At 50.1% G+C, this 21,967-nt stretch overlaps 3 protein-coding genes across 7 annotated transcripts; 2 read left to right on the top strand and 1 right to left on the bottom strand.

Moving 5' to 3' along the window:
• Window positions 1-9: 9 nt before the first annotated feature.
• PLAGL2 (PLAG1 like zinc finger 2) lies at window positions 10-15,364 on the top strand. Of its 5 annotated transcripts, none has more exons than XM_055105058.2 (4): window positions 227-1,550; window positions 2,090-2,156; window positions 5,555-5,928; window positions 10,186-15,364. In XM_055105058.2, the coding sequence occupies exons 3-4, from the start codon at window positions 5,669-5,671 to the stop codon at window positions 11,414-11,416; spliced, it is 1,491 nt and encodes a 496-aa protein (XP_054961033.1). In that variant the 5' UTR covers window positions 227-1,550; window positions 2,090-2,156; window positions 5,555-5,668; the 3' UTR covers window positions 11,417-15,364. The 5 variants fall into 5 exon arrangements, with proteins under 5 accessions (XP_003814792.2, XP_054961034.1, XP_054961033.1 ...); XM_055105056.3 differs by having other exon boundaries at window positions 258-1,550; window positions 2,093-2,156; XM_003814744.5 differs by lacking the exons at window positions 227-1,550; window positions 2,090-2,156 and adding an exon at window positions 10-205.
• On the bottom strand, window positions 15,206-18,255 carry LOC129394871 (proline-rich protein 36-like). The gene is made up of 4 exons (XM_055104690.1): window positions 18,107-18,255; window positions 17,806-18,019; window positions 17,039-17,711; window positions 15,206-15,774 (listed from the first exon to the last, which is right to left on the bottom strand). Exons 1-4 carry the CDS (start codon window positions 18,253-18,255, stop codon window positions 15,626-15,628), a joined length of 1,185 nt encoding a protein of 394 aa, XP_054960665.1. The 3' UTR covers window positions 15,206-15,625.
• Window positions 17,469-21,385, top strand: LOC100982730 (putative testis-specific Y-encoded-like protein 3). The gene has a single exon (XM_034947545.3). The coding sequence runs from the start codon at window positions 17,606-17,608 to the stop codon at window positions 18,671-18,673; it is 1,068 nt and encodes a 355-aa protein (XP_034803436.1). The 5' UTR covers window positions 17,469-17,605; the 3' UTR covers window positions 18,674-21,385.
• The last annotated feature ends 582 nt before the right edge of the window (window positions 21,386-21,967 follow it).

The following is a 21,967-nucleotide window of genomic DNA, read 5'->3' as shown; positions in this document are numbered from 1 at the left end:
CCGCGCACCGCCCCGGCCGCTCTAGCCCGCGGGCGGGCGGGACCATAGAGATCCCGCGGCACCGCCCCCTCCACGACCCGAGCGCCCGCTCGCGCGGCTCCCACAATGCACCGCACAATGGCCCGACCGCCGCCACTACCGGGGCCTGAGCGGGCCTGGCGGAGCCCGAGCGCGGCCCGGCCCGCAGCGTGGGGCCCCGAGCGCGGTGAGTGTCGGCGAGGGCCCCAGGGGACGGCGGGGAGAGGGGCGGGAGGCCGTCTCGCTGCGTCCGCGCGCCCTGTACCCGGAGCGGCGGCGCGCCTCATCTCGGGCCCCTCAGCGCGGTCGCCCACACTCCCGACCCGGGGCCCGGTCTGCGCCAACCCGGCCCCAGATAGGCCCTGGGGTGACGAAAATTCTCCCTGGACCCTATACCTGTGTCTGGGGGACCCGAGGAAGCCACCGGTCCCCTCCCTTCCGAGACCTGGAGACGCAGTCCTGAGGGTCCCCCATTCCCGACCCCTAGGCTCCCTGGAGACCCAGATAAGGCGCTGCTGACCTTACCAGGGACCCGGGTCTGGGGGACGCAGATAAGCTGCACCTGCTCCCTCCCTCCGACACGCCTACCCAGACCCACATAACCCCCTTTCCTGCTGCAGATAGCCCGCTCTGTACCCTGTTTCATTTTCCAGACTTATATAACCCCCTTTGAGGCTTCCCTCAAATATCTGGGTCTGGAGAAGTCGAATAAGCCCCACCTGTAGTTCCCTCCTCAGTGGCCATACTCCCAAGCTTTCGACATCTTCCATCCCGTTACCCATTTTGAGACCCTCTTGAAATTCAGAGGATACACTTCTGACTATCCCCATCCCCCCAGCCTTCCAACCCTTAGAATCCCCCATTTCATTCTTGTGGGGATCCCTTAGAGACCCAGGAAAGTTGCTCATGATTCCTTCCCATCCTCGCTCTTCCTTCCCATCCCAGAGACTCCCTCCAGACTTCTCCCTGAATTTCCTTTGCTTCTCCAGCCCTCATCCACTCCCATCTCTCCCAGGCTCGGGGAATTGAACCTTTCCCACACCACAGTGGGGTGATCTAAAAGTTGGCCTGGGACCAGGCTGTGGCCCACCTTGGTGGGGAGAAAGGGACCTGTTAGGTGGAGGATATGGGGACACCTGTGTGGGGGAATCGGTGCTTTCACCTGCAAGCTTAGCCTGTCTCCTGGCTTGTGTGTTTTTCCACCTGTCAGCCATGGGACTGTGTGTAGAGTCTGGTCTTGGGTTTCTAACCTTTCTCTCCTAAGGTGAGGCCACCAGATTGGGGGCAGGGGTGTCGAATCAGGTTTTCTCCCCATGAAAATGGGGTTGTGATGAGTTGCAGCCATTTGTTCAAGGCCTCCCCAGGAGTGGGAGGCAGCAGGAATCTGAGGAAATAGTGAATCAAAGAGACTCCAAAGAGGGCCCATCTACACTGACAGAAGAATTAGCAGCCTGAGAGTAAATCCAACCCCTGTTAATCCTGTTTGATGTTTCTTGGAATGATGCAAGTCATTGAGACTCTCCAGCCTCCCTGTAATTTAATTCTCCCACCACTCTGGAGTGGGCGGGGGGGAAGGGGGCGACAGCATTCCCATTTCCCCTCTTCTCACTGTTTTCCAGCCAACCAGTGTGTTTTAGGATTTGTTTCTGGTTCCGAGATCAGGATCTGTTTTTTGTTTTGTTTTGTTTTGTTTTTTCTTTCCTCTAAGTCTATTTATAATTTCCCAGTTGCTAGTTTGGGTTCTGCTTAAGGGAAGATTCTACCCCAAGGAACGTTCTGGGTCTATTTCCTCCGGCAGGTGTTGAATTGAGTTCTTCAGATCCCCAAGTAACTCTTGGGCAGGAGGATAAAAGCTATTTTAGGGTAGTCACTGAAGTGGAGCTGTTAATCCTCTGTGGGTCTCTTTAGTTAAGAACACTCAAAGATTAACCCTTTCCTTGTGCAGGGGTATTATCTCTCAACTGTTTTTTAGGGGGGAGTGAGGAGAATTTGAGTGTGGCAGCAGAAGGTGGAAACATGCAACTCAATACAAAGACAAAGATAATAGCTCTCTTTTGTTGGGTACTTCTAGCAGGCCAAGCCCTGTGCTGAGCCCTTTGCATACCTCACTAAAATAATCCTTACAGCAAGCCTGTGAGGTAAGTATTTTTAGCTTTACAGATGAGGAAACAGGCTAATAATGGAGAAAGAACGCAGTTTCTATAGAGATGATGTAACACCATAAAAACTATAGTTTCATCAGAGGGCAGCAGGCATCATGGCCCATAACAGGGGACGGACAGACTGGGGAGAAATATGTCTCAGTTTCAGCTTCCAAAGAGGACCATACAGAGTTTTTAGCAAGCATTCCTGTTTGGGATATGGAGCCCTAATAATAGAAGAGAGTATAGGAAAGTGGCTCTCTGCTTAAGAGAGAACTCTGGCCCAGGAGATGGTGCCTGGAGGGAGGTAAAGTAAGGGGCTCTTTAAAGGGGATGTGCCGAGGGTTAGTTGTGAGGGAAAAGGGGAAGACTGCATTCTGGGGGAGATGTTGGGAAAGGAAGGAAACTCACTCTGAGGCCTGAGAAGTAACATTAAAGAGGAAAAAAAGAAGTACTATTCAGGCCTCATGCGGAAAAAGAGGCAGACACAGCCGAGACCTCAGAGAAGGCACTGCATGTATTCAGAGCACACATTTTGTATCAGCCACTTTCAAGAGTATTATTTCATTTAATCCTCTATACGAATCTTACAGGTAAGGAAAATAAATCCGTATTTTAGAAATTGAGGAAACTGAGGTTCAGAGAAATAAAGTAACCTGCCTATGGTTTCCCAGCCAGTAAGTGGCAGCTCTTCTGATAGCAAGTCCAAGGTTCTTTCCCCTTTCAGATCAGGCACTAGAAAGAATCTTAGGCTGAAAATATACTGAGTTGTGCCAGTAACTGGGAAGGATTGTGTTTGTTTTATGGAAACAGGTTCTGTCAGCTTCTCTATAGTCTATAGTTGTTAAGATTAAAATGTGAGACCAGAAGAGCAGCTTTGAAAGAGAAGTAGAATTCTTTCACAGTTTTGTTGAGGAAGGACAAGTCTGAAGGAACAGGCCTTCTGCTTATGTAAGACAAACCCAGGAATCTTTTTGGATCAGAGGAGTTTTCAGACAAAGGGCAGAGAGAGACTAGATCCCCAAAAGGGTTCCTAGGTAACACTAGCAGCTTTGGTTATCCAAGAGGCTGCTGGTGACTGTAGGTAGGGACTTCCTGTGCCTTTTGAAAAGTGTAGGAGAGTAGGATCAGGGTGTTGGCTCTTTTCTTTGTGAAGACATAGCCCCATTAAAAGCAGATCAAGGTGAGCACATGGCTGCTGCTTTCCTCCTTTGGTTCTATCAGTACAAGCTCCTTAGCCACCACCAGCCTCTTTCCTAGAAGCCCATTACTCACTCTTTCAGTAGCAGCCTACTAAACTATTGTGTCTTGTTTGTGCTTGTTCAGGAGAACAGATGAGGTGGACGTGTGGGAGGTGGGGACGTAATGTTCTCTTTCTGAGTTTGTGTGGAGTTTCCAGGGCTAGGCTCCTCTCTCACATCAGCCAAACTGATGTGACTTGTTTCCTTCTGGCTGCCATTCCCAACTTTCCAGAGGCTGAGGTGCATGATTTCAAATTGAAGGGGGAGTAGAATTTGACTTTGAAGGTAGGGGTAATTCCCTCAAATCTAAACATGCACACTCGAGCACACTCTCTGCTCAATTCCAAGGTGCATAGTAATTGCTGGTATTACAAACAGGTAATTCCACCCTTGCGAAGGAGGAGGGGACTTAAACAATGAAAGCCAGACGTCACAGGCCTTTGAGGTTTATAGTGAAGCAGGCACATATGCCATAATGACTTGAAGGCTCAAGTGGGACTAGTTTTTGGTGCTACCTACCCCTCCCCAGCATGTGATTCATGCAAAATGCAGCCACCTTAATGCAGATCTTTCTAGACAAATCTACACTCGTGATGGGGACGTGTTTATCATATTACATCGCAGTGTTTCTTCAACAAGAGGAATGGTTCCTGAACAGGACGTAGCTCATGTTAATGATGAGCAAAGCTCTCTGGGGCATGAACCCGCTGATCCCATCATCTTGTTCACGGCCAGTCTGTTGGATGAATGGTCACTGTAAGCAGCAGGTGCTAATGAGCTGAGCAAGCATTCTGTGGCCCACAGCTAGTTTGTGCAGTTGGAGCCCTCCCCAGATTCTCGTGGATAATCCCCAGACACCCCCTTTTCTCTCCTCACATGGAAAAGCCTCATGATCAAATTTTGGCACGATCTCTTCAAAGGGAATCCCCCTGTTGTAGCAGGTTGCATCGTGGTTGGTAATCTGTGGTAAGCTTGGGAGTATGAATGTGGGTCTCTTGTCCCCTTTTGAGAGTCAGTGTGGTAACTCCCATCCTCTTCCTCTGGATTAGTATCCGGAATGGAGTTGTGTCGTTCTTGCACATCTCCCCTTCTATTCAACAAGAGAAAGAATCAGACTTTAAGATTTCGGCTCCCCAACTTGGGAATGGCTGCGAACCCAGTTTAAACCAGAACTACCTGGGCCTAGGTTGGTCCCTGAGAATCAACCTGCATTCAGTGACTAGTTTACCTATCTGAAATAAAGTTGAGGTTCCTTTTCTAGATATTAGGTATATAGAGATGAAAGAGAGATGATGCAAGCCCTCAGACAATCAGGCTGGTGGAGAGGAGTAAATTCCAATGCGAGCTCGCTATCGTCTTCTAAAGGAGATGTGCATATGTACTCTGAGGCCCTGTAGGAGGGGCCTCTCAGCACCTAGGGGTGTTGGACAGGCTTTGCTAAAGAGGGATGGTCTGGGCCCTGAGACACAGTGACCCAGAGAAGTGGTGGTGGTCAGGATGGGACCAGTCCTAGTCCTGGTTTAGGGAAAATGCTAAGAATCTGCTGTTGCCTTCCCATATAGATGCTCCTGATGTTGATGCACTGCTAAGAAACACATCTGGTACCAGGACTGACTAGGATGTAAATTTCCTAAGTAGAGGCTTCCCCTTCCTCCTCTCTTGCCTTTTGGGCATTTTATTGCTCCTTAGCACCTCCATGAGGAGGACAATTGTGGAAAGTAGTGGACGAGGAGGTGCCAGGGTAATGAGAAGGAGGAACCGCTATCTCTAGGTTCAATGGAAAGGATATAAAAGTGAGGTCCAGAAGAAAAAGTTTGAAGTTTTGGGGCTTTTGGTTCCTCAGTTTATCTTGTTTCTTATTCGCCTAGATGGTACTAGTAATAGTAGCTACCACTAAGCACTTAATGGATGCCCAGCCTTCTGCTGAATGCTTTATATTCATGATCTCATTTAATCCTCAAAACATTTTTATAATTTAGGAGATTATTATGCCCATTTTATAAATGAGGAAACAGCTCAGGGAAGTAAGTAATTGGCTGAAAGTCACACAGCTTCTAAGTGGAAGGGCTGGGATTGGAACGGGATCTGTCTGCCTCCAGAGCCCATGTTCTCATGGTATTGGGCTCCCTAACACCAGGTGTTCTGATGTTTCAGGTGAAGAGATTGTTTTCTGAAAGCTGCGTTGGAGGCTGTGACAGAGCTGAGAGCCTGTGTGGAGCGGATGGGGAGGCTTTCTCAATAACATGGCCCTTTGCCATTAGCCTTGCCATGACCACATTTTTCACCAGCGTCCCCCCCTGGATTCAAGATGCAAAGCAGGAGGAGGAAGTGGGCTGGAAACTAGTTCCCAGGCCTCGGGGCCGGGAGGCGGAGAGTCAAGTGAAGTGCCAATGTGAAATTTCGGGGACACCTTTCTCAAATGGGGAGAAGCTGAGGCCTCACAGCCTCCCGCAACCAGAGCAGAGACCATATAGCTGCCCTCAGCTGCACTGTGGCAAGGCTTTTGCTTCCAAATACAAGCTGTATAGGTAGGTGACACTCTCATATCTCTTCCTGCCCTGAGGTTCCCAGAGGGAAAAAGCAGAGAGACTCTGCCTAGTGTGGGTTTTTAATCTGTGGCAGAAGAGTGGAGGTTAATTTGTCGTACAAGTATACCCTGAATGCCAAACAGTTGAAGTCACTCACTAAAAAATGATTCAGATTGCTTGATTCAGACACTAGAATCTGATGGGTTGCCTCCCCAAAGTATTGGGATTGCTGGCGTGAGCCACTGCACCTGGCCTTCTTAACCTTCTTAGTGACGATCTGGGTGCCAATGTCAGGCAGCCTTGAGTTTTGTTTGTTTGTTTGTTTGTTTGTTTTTTTAAGAAATGGGAGTCTTGCTCTGTCATCCAGGCTAGAGTACAGTGGTGCAATCAGCTCACTGCAGCCTCCAATTCCTGGGCTCAAGTGATCCTCTTGACTCATTCTCCCAGGTAACTAGGATTACAGGCTTGAACCACCGCACCTGGTTGTTTTTAATTTTTTGTAGAGATGGGGGTGTGCCTATGTTCCCCAGGCTGGTCTCAAACTCCTGGGCTCAAGTGATCCTCCTGCCTTGGCTTCCCAAAGCAGTGAGATTACAGGCATGAGCCACCGCACTTAGCCCTGAACATTTTTTTTTTAAATATTGCTTTCCTCACCTTTGTCAGGTGATGGTCAGAATTTTAGCTAGAAGTTAGGAATCAGTATTCGAACTTTAGAAGGAAAAGTAGACCTTCTGGCCCAGTCTGTAAATTTTAAAGTAGAGGTTCAGAGTAGGGACATAACTTACCCAAGGTCACACAGCTTCAGAGGTCCTGCAGTGCCTCTTCTACTGAATCAGCCTGCTACTTACTCATTTAACTATGTCTGTCTCCCTGTTGCCCACTGGGGCAGCTGCTTTTCTGAAACTTGTAAGCCCAAGAACCCCTACTTAAAGTGAAATTAAACGTAAAAGCCCTGACATAAGGCAGATAGAGAAGAGCAGCTTTGGTTGCTTTGGTGAGGATGGGGAGGCATGGTCAAAAGCAATTTTGGGCCAGGCGTGGTGGCTCGCACTTGTAATCCCAGCACTTTGGGAGGCTGAGGCGGGCGGATCACTTGAGGCCAGGAGTTTGAGGCAAGCCTGGCCAACATGGTGAAACCCCGTCCCTACTAAAAATTTTTAAAAAATTAGCTGGGTGTGGTGGCACATGCCTGTAGTCCCAGCTACTTGGGACTCTGTGGCAGGAGAATCACTTGAACCCAGGAGAAGGAGGTTGCAGTGAACTGAGATTGTGCCACTGTACTCCAGCCTGGGTGACAGAGCAAGACTGTCTCAAAAAAAACAAAAAAGGGCAATTTTGATTTTATCCTTTTCGCATTAGAGGAACCATGAACTTGCCCTTTAGAAATGAGATAGATCAGCCGGGTGTGGTGGCTCACGCCTGTAATCCCAGCACTTTGGGAGGCCAAGGCAGGCGGATCACGAGGTCAGGAGATCGAGACCACGGTGAAACCCCGTCTCTACTAAAAATACAAAAAAAAAATTAGCTGGGCGCGGTGGCAGGCGCCTGTAGTCCCAGCTACCGGGAGGCTGAGGCAGGAGAATGGTGTGAACCCAGGAGGCAGAGCTTGCAGTGAGCCGAGATCACGCCACTGCACTCCAGCCTGGGCAACAGAGTGAGACTCCGTCTCAAAAAAAAAGAAATGAGATAGATTGGCCTGATGCACAGTCATCCAACCATCCATTCATCTATCCAACATTATTGAGCTCTTGCTCTGTACCAGGCACAGTGCTCGGTGCAAGGGGCGGAGTAGTGAGCCAGACAGATGGGGGTGCTGGTCCTCCTTGGGTTTATGGTCTTAATAGTGGGTACAGACAGTAAACAAGTAAATACATGAACAAGATGACCACAAAGCCTCAGTTCCTCATCTGGAAAACAGTTAATAGGAAGGGACTAAAATAGGCAACAGGGTAGCATGGTAGTCAGGATTGCCCTCTTGACAGTTCTGTGGTCCTCAGGAGTGCTTAGATTCTCTGTGTGCTCCTATAAGTTAAGGGAACTCCAGTCAAGGCCATACTCTTAGGCTTTCTTTTTTTTCTTTTTTTTTTTTGAGACAGGGTCTCACTTTTGCCCAAGCTGGAGTATAGTGGCGTGATTATAACTAACTGCAGCCTCAAACTCCTGGGCTCAAGTGATCCTCCTGCCTCAGCCTCCTGAGTAGCTAGGATCACAGGCATGTACCACCACCACACCCGCTAATTTTTGCATGTTTCCTAGAGACAGGGTCTCTTCCCTGTGTTGTGCAGGGTGATCTCAAATTCCTGGCCTCAAGCAGTCCCTCCACCTTAGCCTCCCAAAGTATTGGGATTACTGGCATGAGCCACTGCACCCGGCCTTCTTAGACTTTCTTAATGATGATCTGGTTGCCAGTGGGCGGCTGCAGGAAAGGTCCTGGGTCAGGAGGCAGGAGCCCTGACTCATCACATGTAATTTACTGTGTGATCTTAGGTGACTTGCTAGACCTCTTTGGGCCTCAGTTTCCTCACCTGCAAAATGAGGGAAATGAAAAGTGGATCACTCAGCACCTCCCTCTCTACATTACCACGTCAGTTCCATCACAGGAGGTTGACAGTAACCCACATAGGCACGAGCACTCTTGAGCATGCATATGTGGGATGTGGGCAGGGGGTGTGTTTGATACCCTCCAGGTAGAAAGGATCACAGAGTGCTGTACGAGAGAGAGACAGCTGTTGCATACCTGACTGAACATAGGTCTTCTGAAGGCCTGTTTAAATCCAGCCTCTGCTACTTACCAACTGGTGGGTGAGGGGGCTGCCTTGTTTTTTAGACTCCTTTCCTTGTCTGGAGATCAAGGTTAATGACACAGCTTATGCAGAGCCTGGCAAACAGTGGGTGCTGAGTTGATTCTGAATATGCTCTGGAGCTGTGAATTGCAGTTCCTGGATTCTGAGCCACTTTTCAACCATATAGGATCAGGTAAACCAAGGGACACTGAAGTGCCATACCATTAAAACATTTCTTAAAGTGTTACTGGTTTATATGACAAGCAATTCAAGTGGTACATACTGGCATGCAGTGAAGAATGAATGATCCTCACACTCGAAGTCACTATTCCTCTCCCCAAAGGCAGCTGGTGGGTTGGTTTTTGTGTATCCTTCCTAAGACATTCAAACATGTATATTCTCTTTCTTTTTTATTTTCAAAACAGATTGTATCACATGTACTGTATTGAACTTCCTTTTTTGACTTAGCCCTGTATATCTTGGAAATTTGTTCTAGATAAGGAAGTTTATTTATTTATTTAGAGACGGAGTCTTGCTCTGTCACCCAGGATGGAGTGCAGTGGTGCGATCACAGCTCACTGCAACTTCGAATTCCTGGGCTCAAGTAATCCTGCCTTAGCCTCTTGAGTAGCTAGGACTACAGGTGCGTGCTCCCATGCCCATCTAATGGTTAAGATTGTGTAGAGACAAGGTCTCACTATGTTGTTCAGGTTGGTCTGAAACTCCTGGGCTCAAATGATCCTCCTGCCTCACCCTCCCATAGTGCTGTGATTACAGGCATGCACCACTGTGCCCAGACTGCACGTTTAGGTATATTTTATTTTCTCTTTATTGTATCATTTAAAATTATTTAAATGTAATGTTTAAAAAATGAAATACTTTCACGTAATTCAAAATTCAAAAAGTACCAAAACTTATACGATGAAAATTCTCCATGACACCCATCCATAAGCTGTTCGGTTCTTTTTCGCATAGGCAGCCACTGGTATCAGTTTCTTGTATGTCCTTCCAGAAATATTTTAGCCATATACAAGCAAACATACATATATTTTTCCCCTTTTCACATAGAGTCCTAGTCTACATCCACTATTCTGCCTCCTTGCTTTTTTTCTACTTCCTGTCTCTTAGGAGCATGTTCCCTGTAAGTACACAAAAAGCCTCATTTTTGAAAAGTTGAGTCATTTTATGGACTTATCATAATTTATGTAACCAGTTCCCTACTGATAGATTGGACGTTCAGATTGTTTCTGATTTTTTTTGCTACTACAAGCAATGCTGCAAAGAATGTCGGTACACATTATTTTGCAGATAGGCAAGGATATCTGTAGAATATAACTGGTTTGGTATTGCATTGCAAGCCTTTACCATGGTTTTTATATCTAGTTTCCTGTTAATGGACACCTTGGTTGTCCAGTCATCCCTTGTGATCTCCCCTCTTTCTGCTTTCTCCCCTATCCCCTGTCTCTACCCCCAGGCACATGGCCACCCACTCAGCCCAGAAACCCCACCAGTGTATGTACTGTGATAAGATGTTTCACCGCAAGGACCATCTGCGGAACCATCTGCAGACCCATGATCCTAACAAAGAGGCCCTCCACTGCTCTGAGTGCGGTAAGAATTACAATACGAAGCTGGGCTACCGGCGCCACCTGGCCATGCATGCTGCCAGCAGCGGTGACCTCAGCTGCAAGGTGTGCCTGCAGACCTTTGAGAGTACCCAGGCCCTGCTAGAGCACCTGAAGGCCCACTCACGCCGGGTAGCAGGCGGTGCCAAGGAGAAGAAGCACCCCTGTGACCACTGCGACCGGCGGTTCTATACTCGTAAGGATGTACGGCGGCACCTAGTGGTGCACACAGGCCGTAAGGACTTCCTGTGCCAGTACTGTGCCCAGCGGTTTGGCCGTAAGGACCACCTGACACGTCATGTCAAGAAGAGCCACTCGCAGGAGCTGCTCAAGATCAAGACAGAGCCCGTGGACATGTTAGGCCTACTCAGCTGCAGCTCCACAGTCAGTGTGAAGGAAGAGCTGAGCCCTGTGCTGTGCATGGCCTCTCGGGACGTAATGGGGACCAAGGCCTTCCCTGGCATGTTGCCCATGGGCATGTATGGTGCCCACATCCCTACCATGCCCAGCACGGGCGTGCCACACTCCCTGGTGCACAACACGCTGCCCATGGGTATGAGCTACCCTCTGGAATCCTCACCTATCTCTTCCCCAGCTCAGCTCCCTCCAAAATACCAGCTTGGATCTACCTCATACTTGCCCGACAAATTGCCCAAAGTGGAGGTGGATAGTTTTCTGGCGGAGCTTCCTGGAAGCCTGTCTCTCTCATCCGCTGAACCCCAGCCCGCCTCACCTCAGCCGGCGGCAGCTGCGGCCCTCCTAGATGAAGCACTGCTTGCCAAGAGCCCCGCCAACCTCTCTGAGGCCCTCTGCGCTGCTAATGTGGACTTCTCCCACCTACTGGGCTTTCTTCCACTCAACCTGCCCCCATGTAACCCACCTGGGGCCACAGGAGGCCTGGTCATGGGCTACTCCCAGGCTGAGGCACAGCCCCTGCTTACCACTTTGCAAGCTCAGCCTCAAGATTCCCCAGGAGCTGGGGGACCACTGAACTTTGGGCCTCTGCACTCCTTGCCTCCTGTCTTCACGTCTGGCCTGAGTAGCACCACCCTGCCTCGTTTCCACCAAGCATTCCAGTAGCCCCCACAGAGGCCCTCAGCTCAGTTTTTGGCTCTGTTAGGGAGCCTTAGTACCCACCCCGTCCGTGTCCCCCATGAAGGCAGCTGAGCTTTCAGAGCTGGGTTCAAAAAAAAAAAAAAATTCCAGTGTCTGTATACAGGAGCACTTGGTTTGGGGGTTCAGGCTCTAGGATCGATTCCAGAAGGAGCCTTGAGCCCCAACCCCGTGAAAAGATCTCATACCGTAGGACTTCAGGTATTATTTACTTTTATTTTTTTGACCTGAATCGGGAGCCACACTTGGCCCTCTTCCTCTCCAAAGCGCCAAAACCTCCTTCTCTTTGGAGAATGGGGAGGCCTCTTGGAGACACAGAGGGTTTCACCTTGGATGACCTCTAGAGAAATTGCCCAAGAAGCCCACCTTCTGGTCCCAACCTGCAGACCCCACAGCAGTCAGTTGGTCAGGCCCTGCTGTAGAAGGTCACTTGGCTCCATTGCCTGCTTCCAACCAATGGGCAGGAGAGAAGGCCTTTATTTCTCGCCCACCCATTCCTCCTGTACCAGCACCTCCGTTTTCAGTCAGTGTTGTCCAGCAACGGTACCGTTTACACAGTCACCTCAGACACACCATTTCACCTCCCTTGCCAAGCTGTTAGCCTTAGAGTGATTGCAGTGAACACTGTTTACACACCGTGAATCCATTCCCATCAGTCCGTTCCAGTTGGCACCAGCCTGAACCATTTGGTACCTGGTGTTAACTGGAGTCCTGTTTACAAGGCGGAGTCGGGTCTTGCTGACTTCTCTTCATTTGAGGTCACATTTTTCCCCCGTGGGGAAATAAACTGACTTTGGACTGCTTCAGTCTCTGCCATCTTCCATGACTGCATTTGTTCCTGCCTGCCTCGGCGGTATCCACAGAAGACAGGCAAGAAGATTGGAGCAGTTTTCTCACAGGTCTGCAATTCTGTTTTTCTCCAAGTACATTATGACCCCCTCATCCTTCTCTTGAACTGGAGAGGGGAAGAAATGAAAGGCATGCCCACGTCCGTCACCTCCCCATCCCCTAGTCCCCACCTTGAACATCATGAGCTGTTGTTATTAGTCTTGGAAGCAGAGTCTGGGTTGGTGTGGATAGCAAAGGAGGAAGTCTGAGCCCCTTATTTGTCTTCCTCCCACCTGTCCCTTTTCCGGGAAGTTGTGGAATTGTTGGAAGAAGAGTTTGCAGAAAGTTAGGAATGGGTAGATAGCTAAGTCCTAATCTATGGGTACATTGTTGTGTCCCAAACCAAAATTTTCCTTATCCACAATGTCCCTTCTGTCTCTTCCACTTTACAGTGGACTCGGCCACTGTGCATAGGCTTCTCTGCTCTCCATCAAATCACTTCCACTTTCCTGTGCCCCGACCCCCGCCTCCAGTTTTCCGCTAGTATCCAGCAAGGTTTCTTGCAACAAATGATTAGTTCTTTTCTTCTGACTCGTGGGGCTCCCTGCTGCAGAGAGCATAGCCCTTGCCCGGAGCCCAGGAACCCCATCCTTGCTTCATCTCAGTTCTTCATGGGCTTCACTCTTCCCACTCATGGAAGGGAGGTAGCTCAGGGACCTCCACTGTGGGACCCTTGAGACGCTTCCACTCTGATTCAGAAACACACTTCTACCTCTTTACTGTTAACTCTTAACAGATGCTGTCAGCAGTTTCTGGGCACTTCTCTCAGTAGGTGCCTCATGCTGACTTCTCCACTAGGGTTTCAGGACAAACTACCAAGGAATTGCCTCAGCCTCCTACCAGTCCTCCCTCACCCACCTTCTGTCTAGGTTCACTTGGTTTGTCATCAGGAACTGAGCAGGTCCAGGACTCAGCTTTCTGCTTCAGCCTAAGCCAGTACTCCTTGTTTGAGGTAAAAGCCTTAAAATTTAGCTCCCTAGCTCTTGATTAGAAGCAATTTGGAGTAAGTGTGTTTTGATTTAGGCAGGGTAGCTTGGGATACCTTTTTTAAAAAACCAGATATTAAAATGTCTGGCAAGGTTAGAATCAGACTAGATGATTTGCTTCTAAAAATTAGTTTCAGTGAGTCCCAGGGACTAATTAAGGTTTATTTTAAAAAGTGTCTACCTTGGTACGCAGCCACCTCCTGCATGCTGTGCATGTTATTGGGACTTGTATTATAGGCGATGGTATGTGAGAATCCAGTTGGGACTCGCTGTTGCCATCCTCTTTGTTGTATCTGGTTTTCATCACTAGACTCAGCAACCCTTCTCACCTTAACTGCCACCTTCCCTACACTCTCAGTTTACAGAGGCCACTGGGCCTCTGGCTGCAGAATACAAAGTCCTGGGCTGTTAGAGGAGTCCTTTCCTCTCTGCCTGCCCTTTCCTGTCCCTCCCTCGAATTCTCTCTCCCCGTAAGTGATGCTGGAAAAGTCATAGGACTGGCAAAGCAACTGTTTAAACCCTTTGTAACCGGGGCCTTGCCCCCACCTCCTGTCTTTTGTCCTTGCCTTCCCCACTCCTGTGTCCGCCCATCTATCCTGTCTTTCCTTTCCTCCTCTCAGTGTCCTCAGCACCCACAAGGAATTTTCCTATCACTGTGAACTTTGCTGGTACAGAGGAATAATATCTGCCTTCACCTTTTTTTTTTTGGACCATAGCTAGCCAGTCATTTCTTAAACCTCCCTTCCTAAAATCTGGGGGGTCGGGGGGAAAGAAAAAAAAAGGCTTAGTGGCCTGGTTGTTCAAAGGATAAGAATAGCTTTATCCTGCACTCAGTACCCGAACTCACTTCAGTATGCTTACTGAGGCCATGAGAACCTGAGGGGCATCTGCCCAGGACAGGAGCCATGGCATATGACAAAGACCAATGAGGGACCAGGAAAAAAAGTGGTGATGTCCCCTTTCCCTGCCACCTCCAGCCTCTGCCAGCAATGAGCTGTCCCCCTCCCACCCTACACAGTAGCTGGTCAGGGCTGAGTACAGTCCTGGGGGTAAGGGGATGACATGCCCAGGTGTCAGCTCAAAGGATCTCTGCATCATCTTGAGGTGGGAGGCAGGGAAAGGAGCGCCAATGAGGTTCCCTGCAACCCCCGCCCTCCAGCCCACCGCCCAACCTTTTACAAATGGCATTTTCTTAATTGAAAATCCGGGAAGCAGGTGTGATTACTTTTTTGCTCGTAGATATTGTCCTAAGTTGGAATTCTCCCACTGCCCTAAAACTTTCCCTAGTAGTCCTTTAAATTCCCCCCTCCCTTTTTGGTAGCTGTTTTCTCCGTCCTCTCTCCACCTCCCCTCTTATCTAGGAGCTGTTTGTAAGCACGATTTTTTTAACAGGTTATATTGTACAGGATCAATATTTTGCTTTTTAACAAGGATATTTATGTAATAAGAAACTTTGCCTTAGGCAGGTGTTGGCCAGAAAAGTCCAGATTCCTCTGGGATCCCACCCTGGCCTCTCCTGGAACTCTGAACCTGCTGTGGAAGGAATTGGCCATGACCTTCACCTCTGGAGAGTAGGGTCTATGGCGAGGGAAAAGGGTGTTCACCATGATAACCTAGTGCCTCCATAGAGGGGTTTGGAAAAATTCCAGTCCGATTTCTTTGTGTGTCAGCTGACTTCCTTAGCTGATTGTTCCCACTTGCACCTCTCCACCTTTGGCACTAGAACTCCTGAGACACCACTTCTCATGCTTCTCCCTCCCTACCAGCGGTCAAGGCTTTGGAGCCACTCTTTTGTAACTCCAGATTATTTAAAGAGAAAAGTACAAGACAGAAATCTTCTAGCACTTTGTAAACACAGTGAATAACCTCTTGGAGTATTTTTGGCTTTATATAAAACAAGGTTTTTAATTGTAAAGTATAAGTGCCATTAGAAAATGCACAGGGCATATCTTTGTTAAAGTAGATTTTTCAATGTTTTACAGAATTACATTTTCAAAAAGTTTTTATAATGAAGTTGTTTATTAAAAACTTCTGAATGATGTGTTTGGGAGTTGTGAACCTGTCTGATTGGGAAGGGGTTGGAGAGAGCCTCGAATTGGGAAGAATTGGAGTCTCCAGACATCTTTAGCATCCAGGATGATGGTGAGCGTAGGGCAGACAGTAAAAACCCCTCCCATCAGCACCTACAAGCTTTGTACTTTTAAGTTAAATATCATATTTGCATGTCTTTGAGGTAAATGGCATAATTCTATCAGTTAATCATCTTGGATGCAAGAGTCAGACAGCCAAAATCAAACTGGCTTTAAACACTGAAATTGCATGTAACTGGAAAATGCCAGATGTAGAGCAGTCTTTGGGTTAGGCTTGATCCAGTGGCTCCAACATGGCTGGCCTCAGCATTCCTATTTCTCTCTGCTCTGTCTTGTGTAGTTGTGACTTCATCCACAGGCCCTACAAAGTAGATTTCCCCTTTGTGTGGGAGTGAGCAGAATGCTGCCTGGATTCCAGACCTGCCATTCTCACACATTGCCAACCAGAAGGAAGCAACCCTTTCTGGGCTCTCAGGAGAGGACTCACCACAGAAGCCCCAATAAGCATCCTGTTTCATTGGCCTTGATGGGATTCTGTGCCATCCCCAAACCAGTTACCATATGCCAGTGACAACAAGACTGAGACAGGAGGAGTGGTTTCTCAAAGGAAATTTGGGGCACTCTTAAGATGAAGAATTGATGCTGGTTGTCCAAGAAAGGACAAATGTTCACCCTAGTCACTGCCCAAGGTGTACAGCTGGTGACAGCTAGGACCTGACCTTACCTATACTTGTGCCCAACCACCGGGTTCAGGCAGACTGCTGAGAGGCTTACATAGCTTCACCTGACTTTGGTGGTCTCTAATGAAGGTCGTTACCACCATCCTGGGTGCCAACCCTTGTGCTGAGATCCTCCCATCAGGGGCTCAGACTGAACTGGCTTTTCTGTGGTCTGGAGCCAGTGTCTATGGCCAAGCAGTGCAAGTCACTTGCAGTCCAGCCAAGAGCCTATGGGGCCATTAACAAGTGCAGGTGTTTTATGTACAAAGGAAGTGGGCTGACCCTTCATTTTTGACCTTCCACTTGACAAATGTTCACTGTCCACCCCAGTAGGTTAAAACTCTAGCTAGGACCCTAAGGAAATCCACCTTGCTCCCTAGGGAGTGTATACCACAGTATAGGTCTGAGGGCTCAGATGAGGGAGCTGTTGTATCCATTTGTCAGGAAAAGGCTGAAAGCTTTCTGGAAGAGGTGGCAAGGACTTCCAGGCAGAGGTGGAGGGGGATTAGAGGTACTGACCTCCATAGGCCACAGTTTGGGAGCTGAGACCACAGGAACACAGATTTGCAGGATCAAGGACTAAGAGGGCTGGCCAATCCAGCCCTTAGCCTGCCAGGTACAGTTCCTGCACTTCAAGCTAGAGTCCACCTTTGGAAGGGTAGCCTTTGGGCCTAGCACAAAGTGAAGCAAGGTCCACCTCGCTTCTGCCAACCAGCCCAGGAGGAACCAACTCCTGTTGGGGAAACCAGGCAGATGCCCACTTGCTCCCTGGTTTGTAGCATTTAAGACCCTCTCTCACCCCAGATCCTTCCACTCTGACCTTGCTTATTTTCCCCACATGAATATTTCAAGCACCTGCTTTCCCTACATGAACGTGTTGATCACCTTTGTGTGTTAGAAAATTACCATTATCTGCCGCTCCCAGTTTGAGTCTGGTCAGTCTTTGCAGGAGATACCTCTTAAGCCCTCTGCATGTGCCTGAGTAATTTATCCACTGTAAGGCTGAGAGTGTCCTACAACTGCCCCAAAGCGCCACTCGAGTGTGGAAGCCGGGCGACTCCTGCCTGCCCACCGCAGATGGGGAACACTGAGCAATCGCCTGGCGTGGTGGTTGTGATGGGAAAGTTTTACTTGTCCAGGACCAGCGACTGGGCCTGTCCCCTGGTGTTTGCTCCGAGCTGACTCTTGCTTGGTACACACTTCTCCCCACCTCCACCGCCAGCGCCAACGAATCTGGGGACAGTTCGTCTGGCGCCCGCGGTCGCATCCCCATCGGGCAGTTCCGTACCCCTCCTCCGGGCCTCCAAGCCGCTCGCCCCGGCTGCGGGAGACCCCGGCGAATCACATCCGAGAGGGGGGCGCGTGGGGCGGAGCCTTCCGCCCGCTGTCCTCCCGCCACCAGCCGCCCCTGTCGCCGAGCCCGCAGTCGCCAGCGCGCCCCGAGCCCCTCCAGGCCAGAGGCTCTCGCAGGCAATGGCGGACAAGAGGGCGGGGACCCCAGAAGCCGCGGCGCGCCCGCCGCCCGGCCTTGCCCGGGAGGGGGACGCGCGCACGGTCCCCGCGGCCCGGGCCCGAGAAGCTGGGGTGCGCGGGTCCCTCCACCCCGCAGCGGGCCCCGGGACCGCCTTCCCTTCCCCTGGGCGCGGGGAAGCGGCCTCCGCGGCGACTACTACGAGCCTGGAAAACGGCCGGGTCCGGGACGAAGCCCCAGAAACCTGTGGTGCCGAGGGGCTAGGGACTCGGGCGGGAGCCAGCGAGAAGGCCGAGGACGCGACCAAGGAGGAGGGCGCCATCTTCAAGAAGGAGCCAGCGGAGGAGGAGGAGAAGCAGCAGGTGGGGGAGGAGAAGCAGGAGGTGGCAGCGGAGGCCCAGGAGGGCCCGCGGCTCCTGAACCTTGGTGCCCTAATTGTGGACCCACTGGAGGCCATCCAGTGGGAGGCGGAGGCCGTGAGCGCCCAGGCCGACAGGGCCTACCTCCCGCTCGAGCGCAGGTTTGGGCGGATGCACAGGTTGTACCTCGCCCGTAGGAGCTTCATCATCCAGAATATTCCGGGCTTCTGGGTCACCGCCTTCCTGAACCACCCGCAGCTCTCAGCCATGATCAGCCCTCGAGATGAAGACATGCTCTGCTACCTGATGAATTTGGAGGTGAGGGAGCTCAGGCACTCCAGGACAGGTTGCAAATTCAAGTTCCGCTTTTGGAGCAACCCCTACTTCCAGAACAAGGTGATAGTGAAGGAGTATGAATGCAGAGCCTCAGGCCGAGTGGTGTCTATTGCGACTCGCATCCGATGGCACCGGGGCCAGGAACCCCCGGCCCTCGTACACAGGAACCGGGACACTGTCCGAAGCTTCTTCAGCTGGTTTTCACAGCACAGCCTCCCAGAGGCCGACAGGGTTGCCCAGATTATTAAAGATGACCTGTGGCCCAACCCCCTGCAGTACTACCTGCTGGGGGATAGGCCCTGCAGAGCCAGGGGAGGCCTCGCAAGGTGGCCCACGGAGACCCCTTCTAGGCCCTACGGGTTCCAGTCTGGCTAAGTGCTGCCTTGGGATGTGGGGCCTACATAAGCTTCCTCATGCCTCCTACGGGTGGCGGATCTGGGCTCAGGCCCATGGAGGGCGCTCTGTTGTCTGCTGTCTGCTGTCTGTTCTGTGCACTCCGGCTCTGCATGGTTCGGTGGACTCAGCTCTCAGATTGTGGGCCTCGTGGCCAGTCTCTACTGTTTCCATATGGCCTCTTGCTGTTCTGTGTTAACATCACGTGGCTGTCACATGCCGCTGCGTCTACACTAAGCACCCAGTGCTGTGGATGTGCACTGCCATAATCTTTACGGCATGGACCTGTGACCGTGGCCATCCCAGCCATTTTTGACAAGGGTACCCACAAGTCACTACTTGGAGGACAGTGCCTCTTTGAGGCCTATGCTTCAAGACTCCAGCCTGCCGGCCTTAGCATGCTTGCTGGTCGTGCTCACAGTAGCTCTCTACACCCTGGCTGTGGCAAACTGAGTCTCATCACCCAAGATGAAGTGGCTTCATTTGGTGCCAGGTGCCACCCAGGCTTGGACATTCCATGGCCTCAAGACCACAGGCTACCACCAAGTGGACTCTTGGGTATCTGGCAGGATGAGCACACAGCTGGCTGCTGGGCATGGGTGAGGTCAAGGGCATGAAGCAGTGGACAGCACATTCTTTGTGATCATACTGCTCCTCCTGCCCCACGGTGGCCTGACATCACAGCCTGCTGCTAGCTTATGAGGGTCTGTGCCGTGCCCCACCAATGCCTAGCCATCTCCTTTCCCATGAGTTTTGCCCAGACCACCATCAGCCCTGTTGCCTGCCCCCAGGTCTACAGGAACCTCCATAGCCGCTTGTGGACCCAGGTGGGCCACCTGCCAATGCACAGGAGAGCCCCTAATCCCCAGGAACTCTGCCAAACTGGGCTATCTGGGCATGTGAGTGAGGCAGGGGCAAGGATGGGATCCCCGCCTGAGCCCCAGTTACTGGACCCCACAGAATCCAGGTGCTCTGCCAGCCCCCCTGCCTCTACCTGTTAGGCTGCCAGGCTGTGGGTGCTGGGGAGGGGGTCTTCCTGGTCCTGGGGCCTGTCTATCCATACCCAGATCTCACACCATTTTTTTCTTTAAATGATGGCTTAGAAACAAAAAATAACAACTGAAGAAAAAGATTTTTTCTTAAACTCAACAAGAAAGACTTTCGTGTTGAGTTTGCCTCTCTTTGTCTCCAGAGAGGAAGGGTTTGCCCTGTAGACTGCCAGCATTCTCTCTTCCCCTATACCTTACCCTCTTTAGCAAGGCCTAGAATCTTCCAAAGGGGACAGTCCAAGGCTGCTGAACAGAGAGACCAGGAAGTCCCCAGAGCGGGGATAGTTAATATTCCATTTTATGCTGTGTTCTTTTAGACTAACCCCAACTCTTTCTTACCCTTCCACCAAGTCCGAACCCCTCTAGGTATAAGAGCTGAGCTGCCCACCCCCTCCTCCCCCTGCTTGCAGAGCTGTCTGTCTCCATTTCATTTTAGGGGAAGGGGTGGTAGTGACCATACCCAGGCCCCTTCCCATGGAAGGCCTTATCTTCTGTTCCCTAGGACCTGGGGAGGCCTTATCACAAAATAATGTGGAGGGTGCTTTTGGCAGGGAAGTACAAAAGGAACCAGAGCCAGCTGAAAAGGCAGGATGGCTGAGAGATGGTAGAAGGAGGAGAGCCCTTGATTTTGGTTAATACATAGAGACAGGGTCTCACTATGTTGCCCAGGCTGGTCTTGAACTCCTGGGCTCAAGTGATCTGCCCACCTTGGCCTCCCAAAGTGCTAAAATTACAGGTGTGAGCCACTGTGCCCATCCGATTTTTTTTTTTTTCTTCAAGACAGGGTCTCACTCTGTTGCCCAGGCTGGAGTGCAGTGATGCATCATAGCCTCAAACTCCTGGGCTCAAGTAATTCTCCCATCTCAGCCTCCCAAGTAGCTGGGACTACAGGTGTATGCCACCATGCCCAGCTTTTTAAAAAACATTTTTGTAGAGACGGGGGTCTCACTATGTTGCCCAGGATGGTCTTAACTCCTGGGCTCAAGGGATCCTCCCACCTTGGCCTCCCAAAGTGCTGGGATTACAAGTGTGAGCCACCGCGCCCAGCCCTTGCTAACATTTTTGATTCACCAATATGTTTTGTAAACTAGAAGAATAACAGAACACTGCAACTTTAGAGGTTTTCTCTCTTGGTCCTACCTTGTGTATGTAGAAAGTTAATGTAAGCTTTTCTTCTGCTGCTTTTAAGTAAGACCCTATGCATCCCCTCCTGTGTTTCAGCCCACTGGGGCATTATGCTGTAAAGGCTTGCTTGTTGCTTTTAGTTGAGAACTTTTGCAAGATTGTCAGTGTACATTTTTTATGCCACTTGGAAACTTATGTGACTATTCACAATTGTTATCAGGTTGTTGGGGCCTTTACCATAACCTTGTACTTAGAAGCAGAGTTCCGGTTTTGTTGGACTTCAGACTGGAAGCTGTGCCTGTGTTCTGCAAGGATAACCTCCAGAAAGAATTCTGTGACCCTGATGGTCTTGATGATTTTGTGCCAGGTTGTAATTGACATCACTGTAACTGACAATGCTTCTTTTAAGCAGAGAAATATTCCTGAGGTGGCTTTGTCCAGTCACAAGGGGATCTGTGACACTTTTGTTTTCTATACGCATGATAAAAAATAAAAAATTGCCTGTCTGGGGAAAAAATAACTTAGATCATGTCACTTCCCCATCCAAAACCCTACACTGGTTAAAAATATGTATCTATAGGCTGGGCATGGTGGCTCACGCCTGTAATCCCAGCACTTTGGGAGGCTGAGGCGGGTGGATCACGAGGTCAGGATTTCGAGACCAGCCAGTAGGATTTCACCAGTAGTGAAACCCCATCCCTACTAAAAATACAAAAATGTGCTGGATATGGTGGCGGGTGCCTGTAGTCCCAGCTACTCAGGAGGCTGAGGCAGGAGAATCGCTTGAACCTGGGAGGCGGAGGTTGCAGTAAGCTGAGACCATGCCATTCGCCATTGCGCTTCAGCCTGGGTGACAGAGTAAGACTCCGTCTCAAAAAAAAAAAAATTTATATATATATATATATATATAAAATTCCTTATTGCAGGCGACAAAGCCCTGCATTTGCTGGTCCCTCCCAACATCTCCCATCCACTTCTGCTTTGCTCTCTCTGTTCCCCCAACACTGGCCTCTCTCCTGTTCTTTAAACACACTAAGCATGTTCCAGCCTCAGGATTTTAGCACTTGCTTTATTCCCTCTCCTAGCTAGGATTTTCCTCCTG

Source organism: Pan paniscus, chromosome 21, assembly GCF_029289425.2.
Source record: "Pan paniscus chromosome 21, NHGRI_mPanPan1-v2.0_pri, whole genome shotgun sequence".
In the NCBI taxonomy this organism is placed as follows: domain Eukaryota; kingdom Metazoa; phylum Chordata; class Mammalia; order Primates; family Hominidae; genus Pan; species Pan paniscus.
The sequence above is the reverse complement of the archived record's forward strand: the minus strand, read 5'-3'. Positions and strand labels throughout refer to the sequence as shown.

What these genes read in the sequence shown, in the direction of transcription:
- PLAGL2 (XM_003814744.5), top strand. Translation starts at nt 5,669, where the DNA reads ATGACCACATTTTTCACCAGCGTCCCCCCCTGGATTCAAGATGCAAAG. An exon ending in TCCAAATACAAGCTGTATAG is followed by an intron (nt 5,929 to 10,185) that starts GTAGGTGACACT and finishes CTCTACCCCCAG; the next exon opens with GCACATGGCCACCCACTCAG.
- LOC100982730 (XM_034947545.3), top strand. Translation starts at nt 17,606, where the DNA reads ATGGCGGACAAGAGGGCGGGGACCCCAGAAGCCGCGGCGCGCCCGCCG.
- LOC129394871 (XM_055104690.1), bottom strand. Translation starts at nt 18,255, where the DNA reads ATGTCTTCATCTCGAGGGCTGATCATGGCTGAGAGCTGCGGGTGGTTC. An exon ending in CCCGGCCGTTTTCCAGGCTC is followed by an intron (nt 17,712 to 17,805) that starts GTAGTAGTCGCC and finishes CGCGCACCCCAG; the next exon opens with CTTCTCGGGCCCGGGCCGCG. An exon ending in ACTGGGAGCGGCAGATAATG is followed by an intron (nt 15,775 to 17,038) that starts GTAATTTTCTAA and finishes TCTACTTTGTAG; the next exon opens with GGCCTGTGGATGAAGTCACA.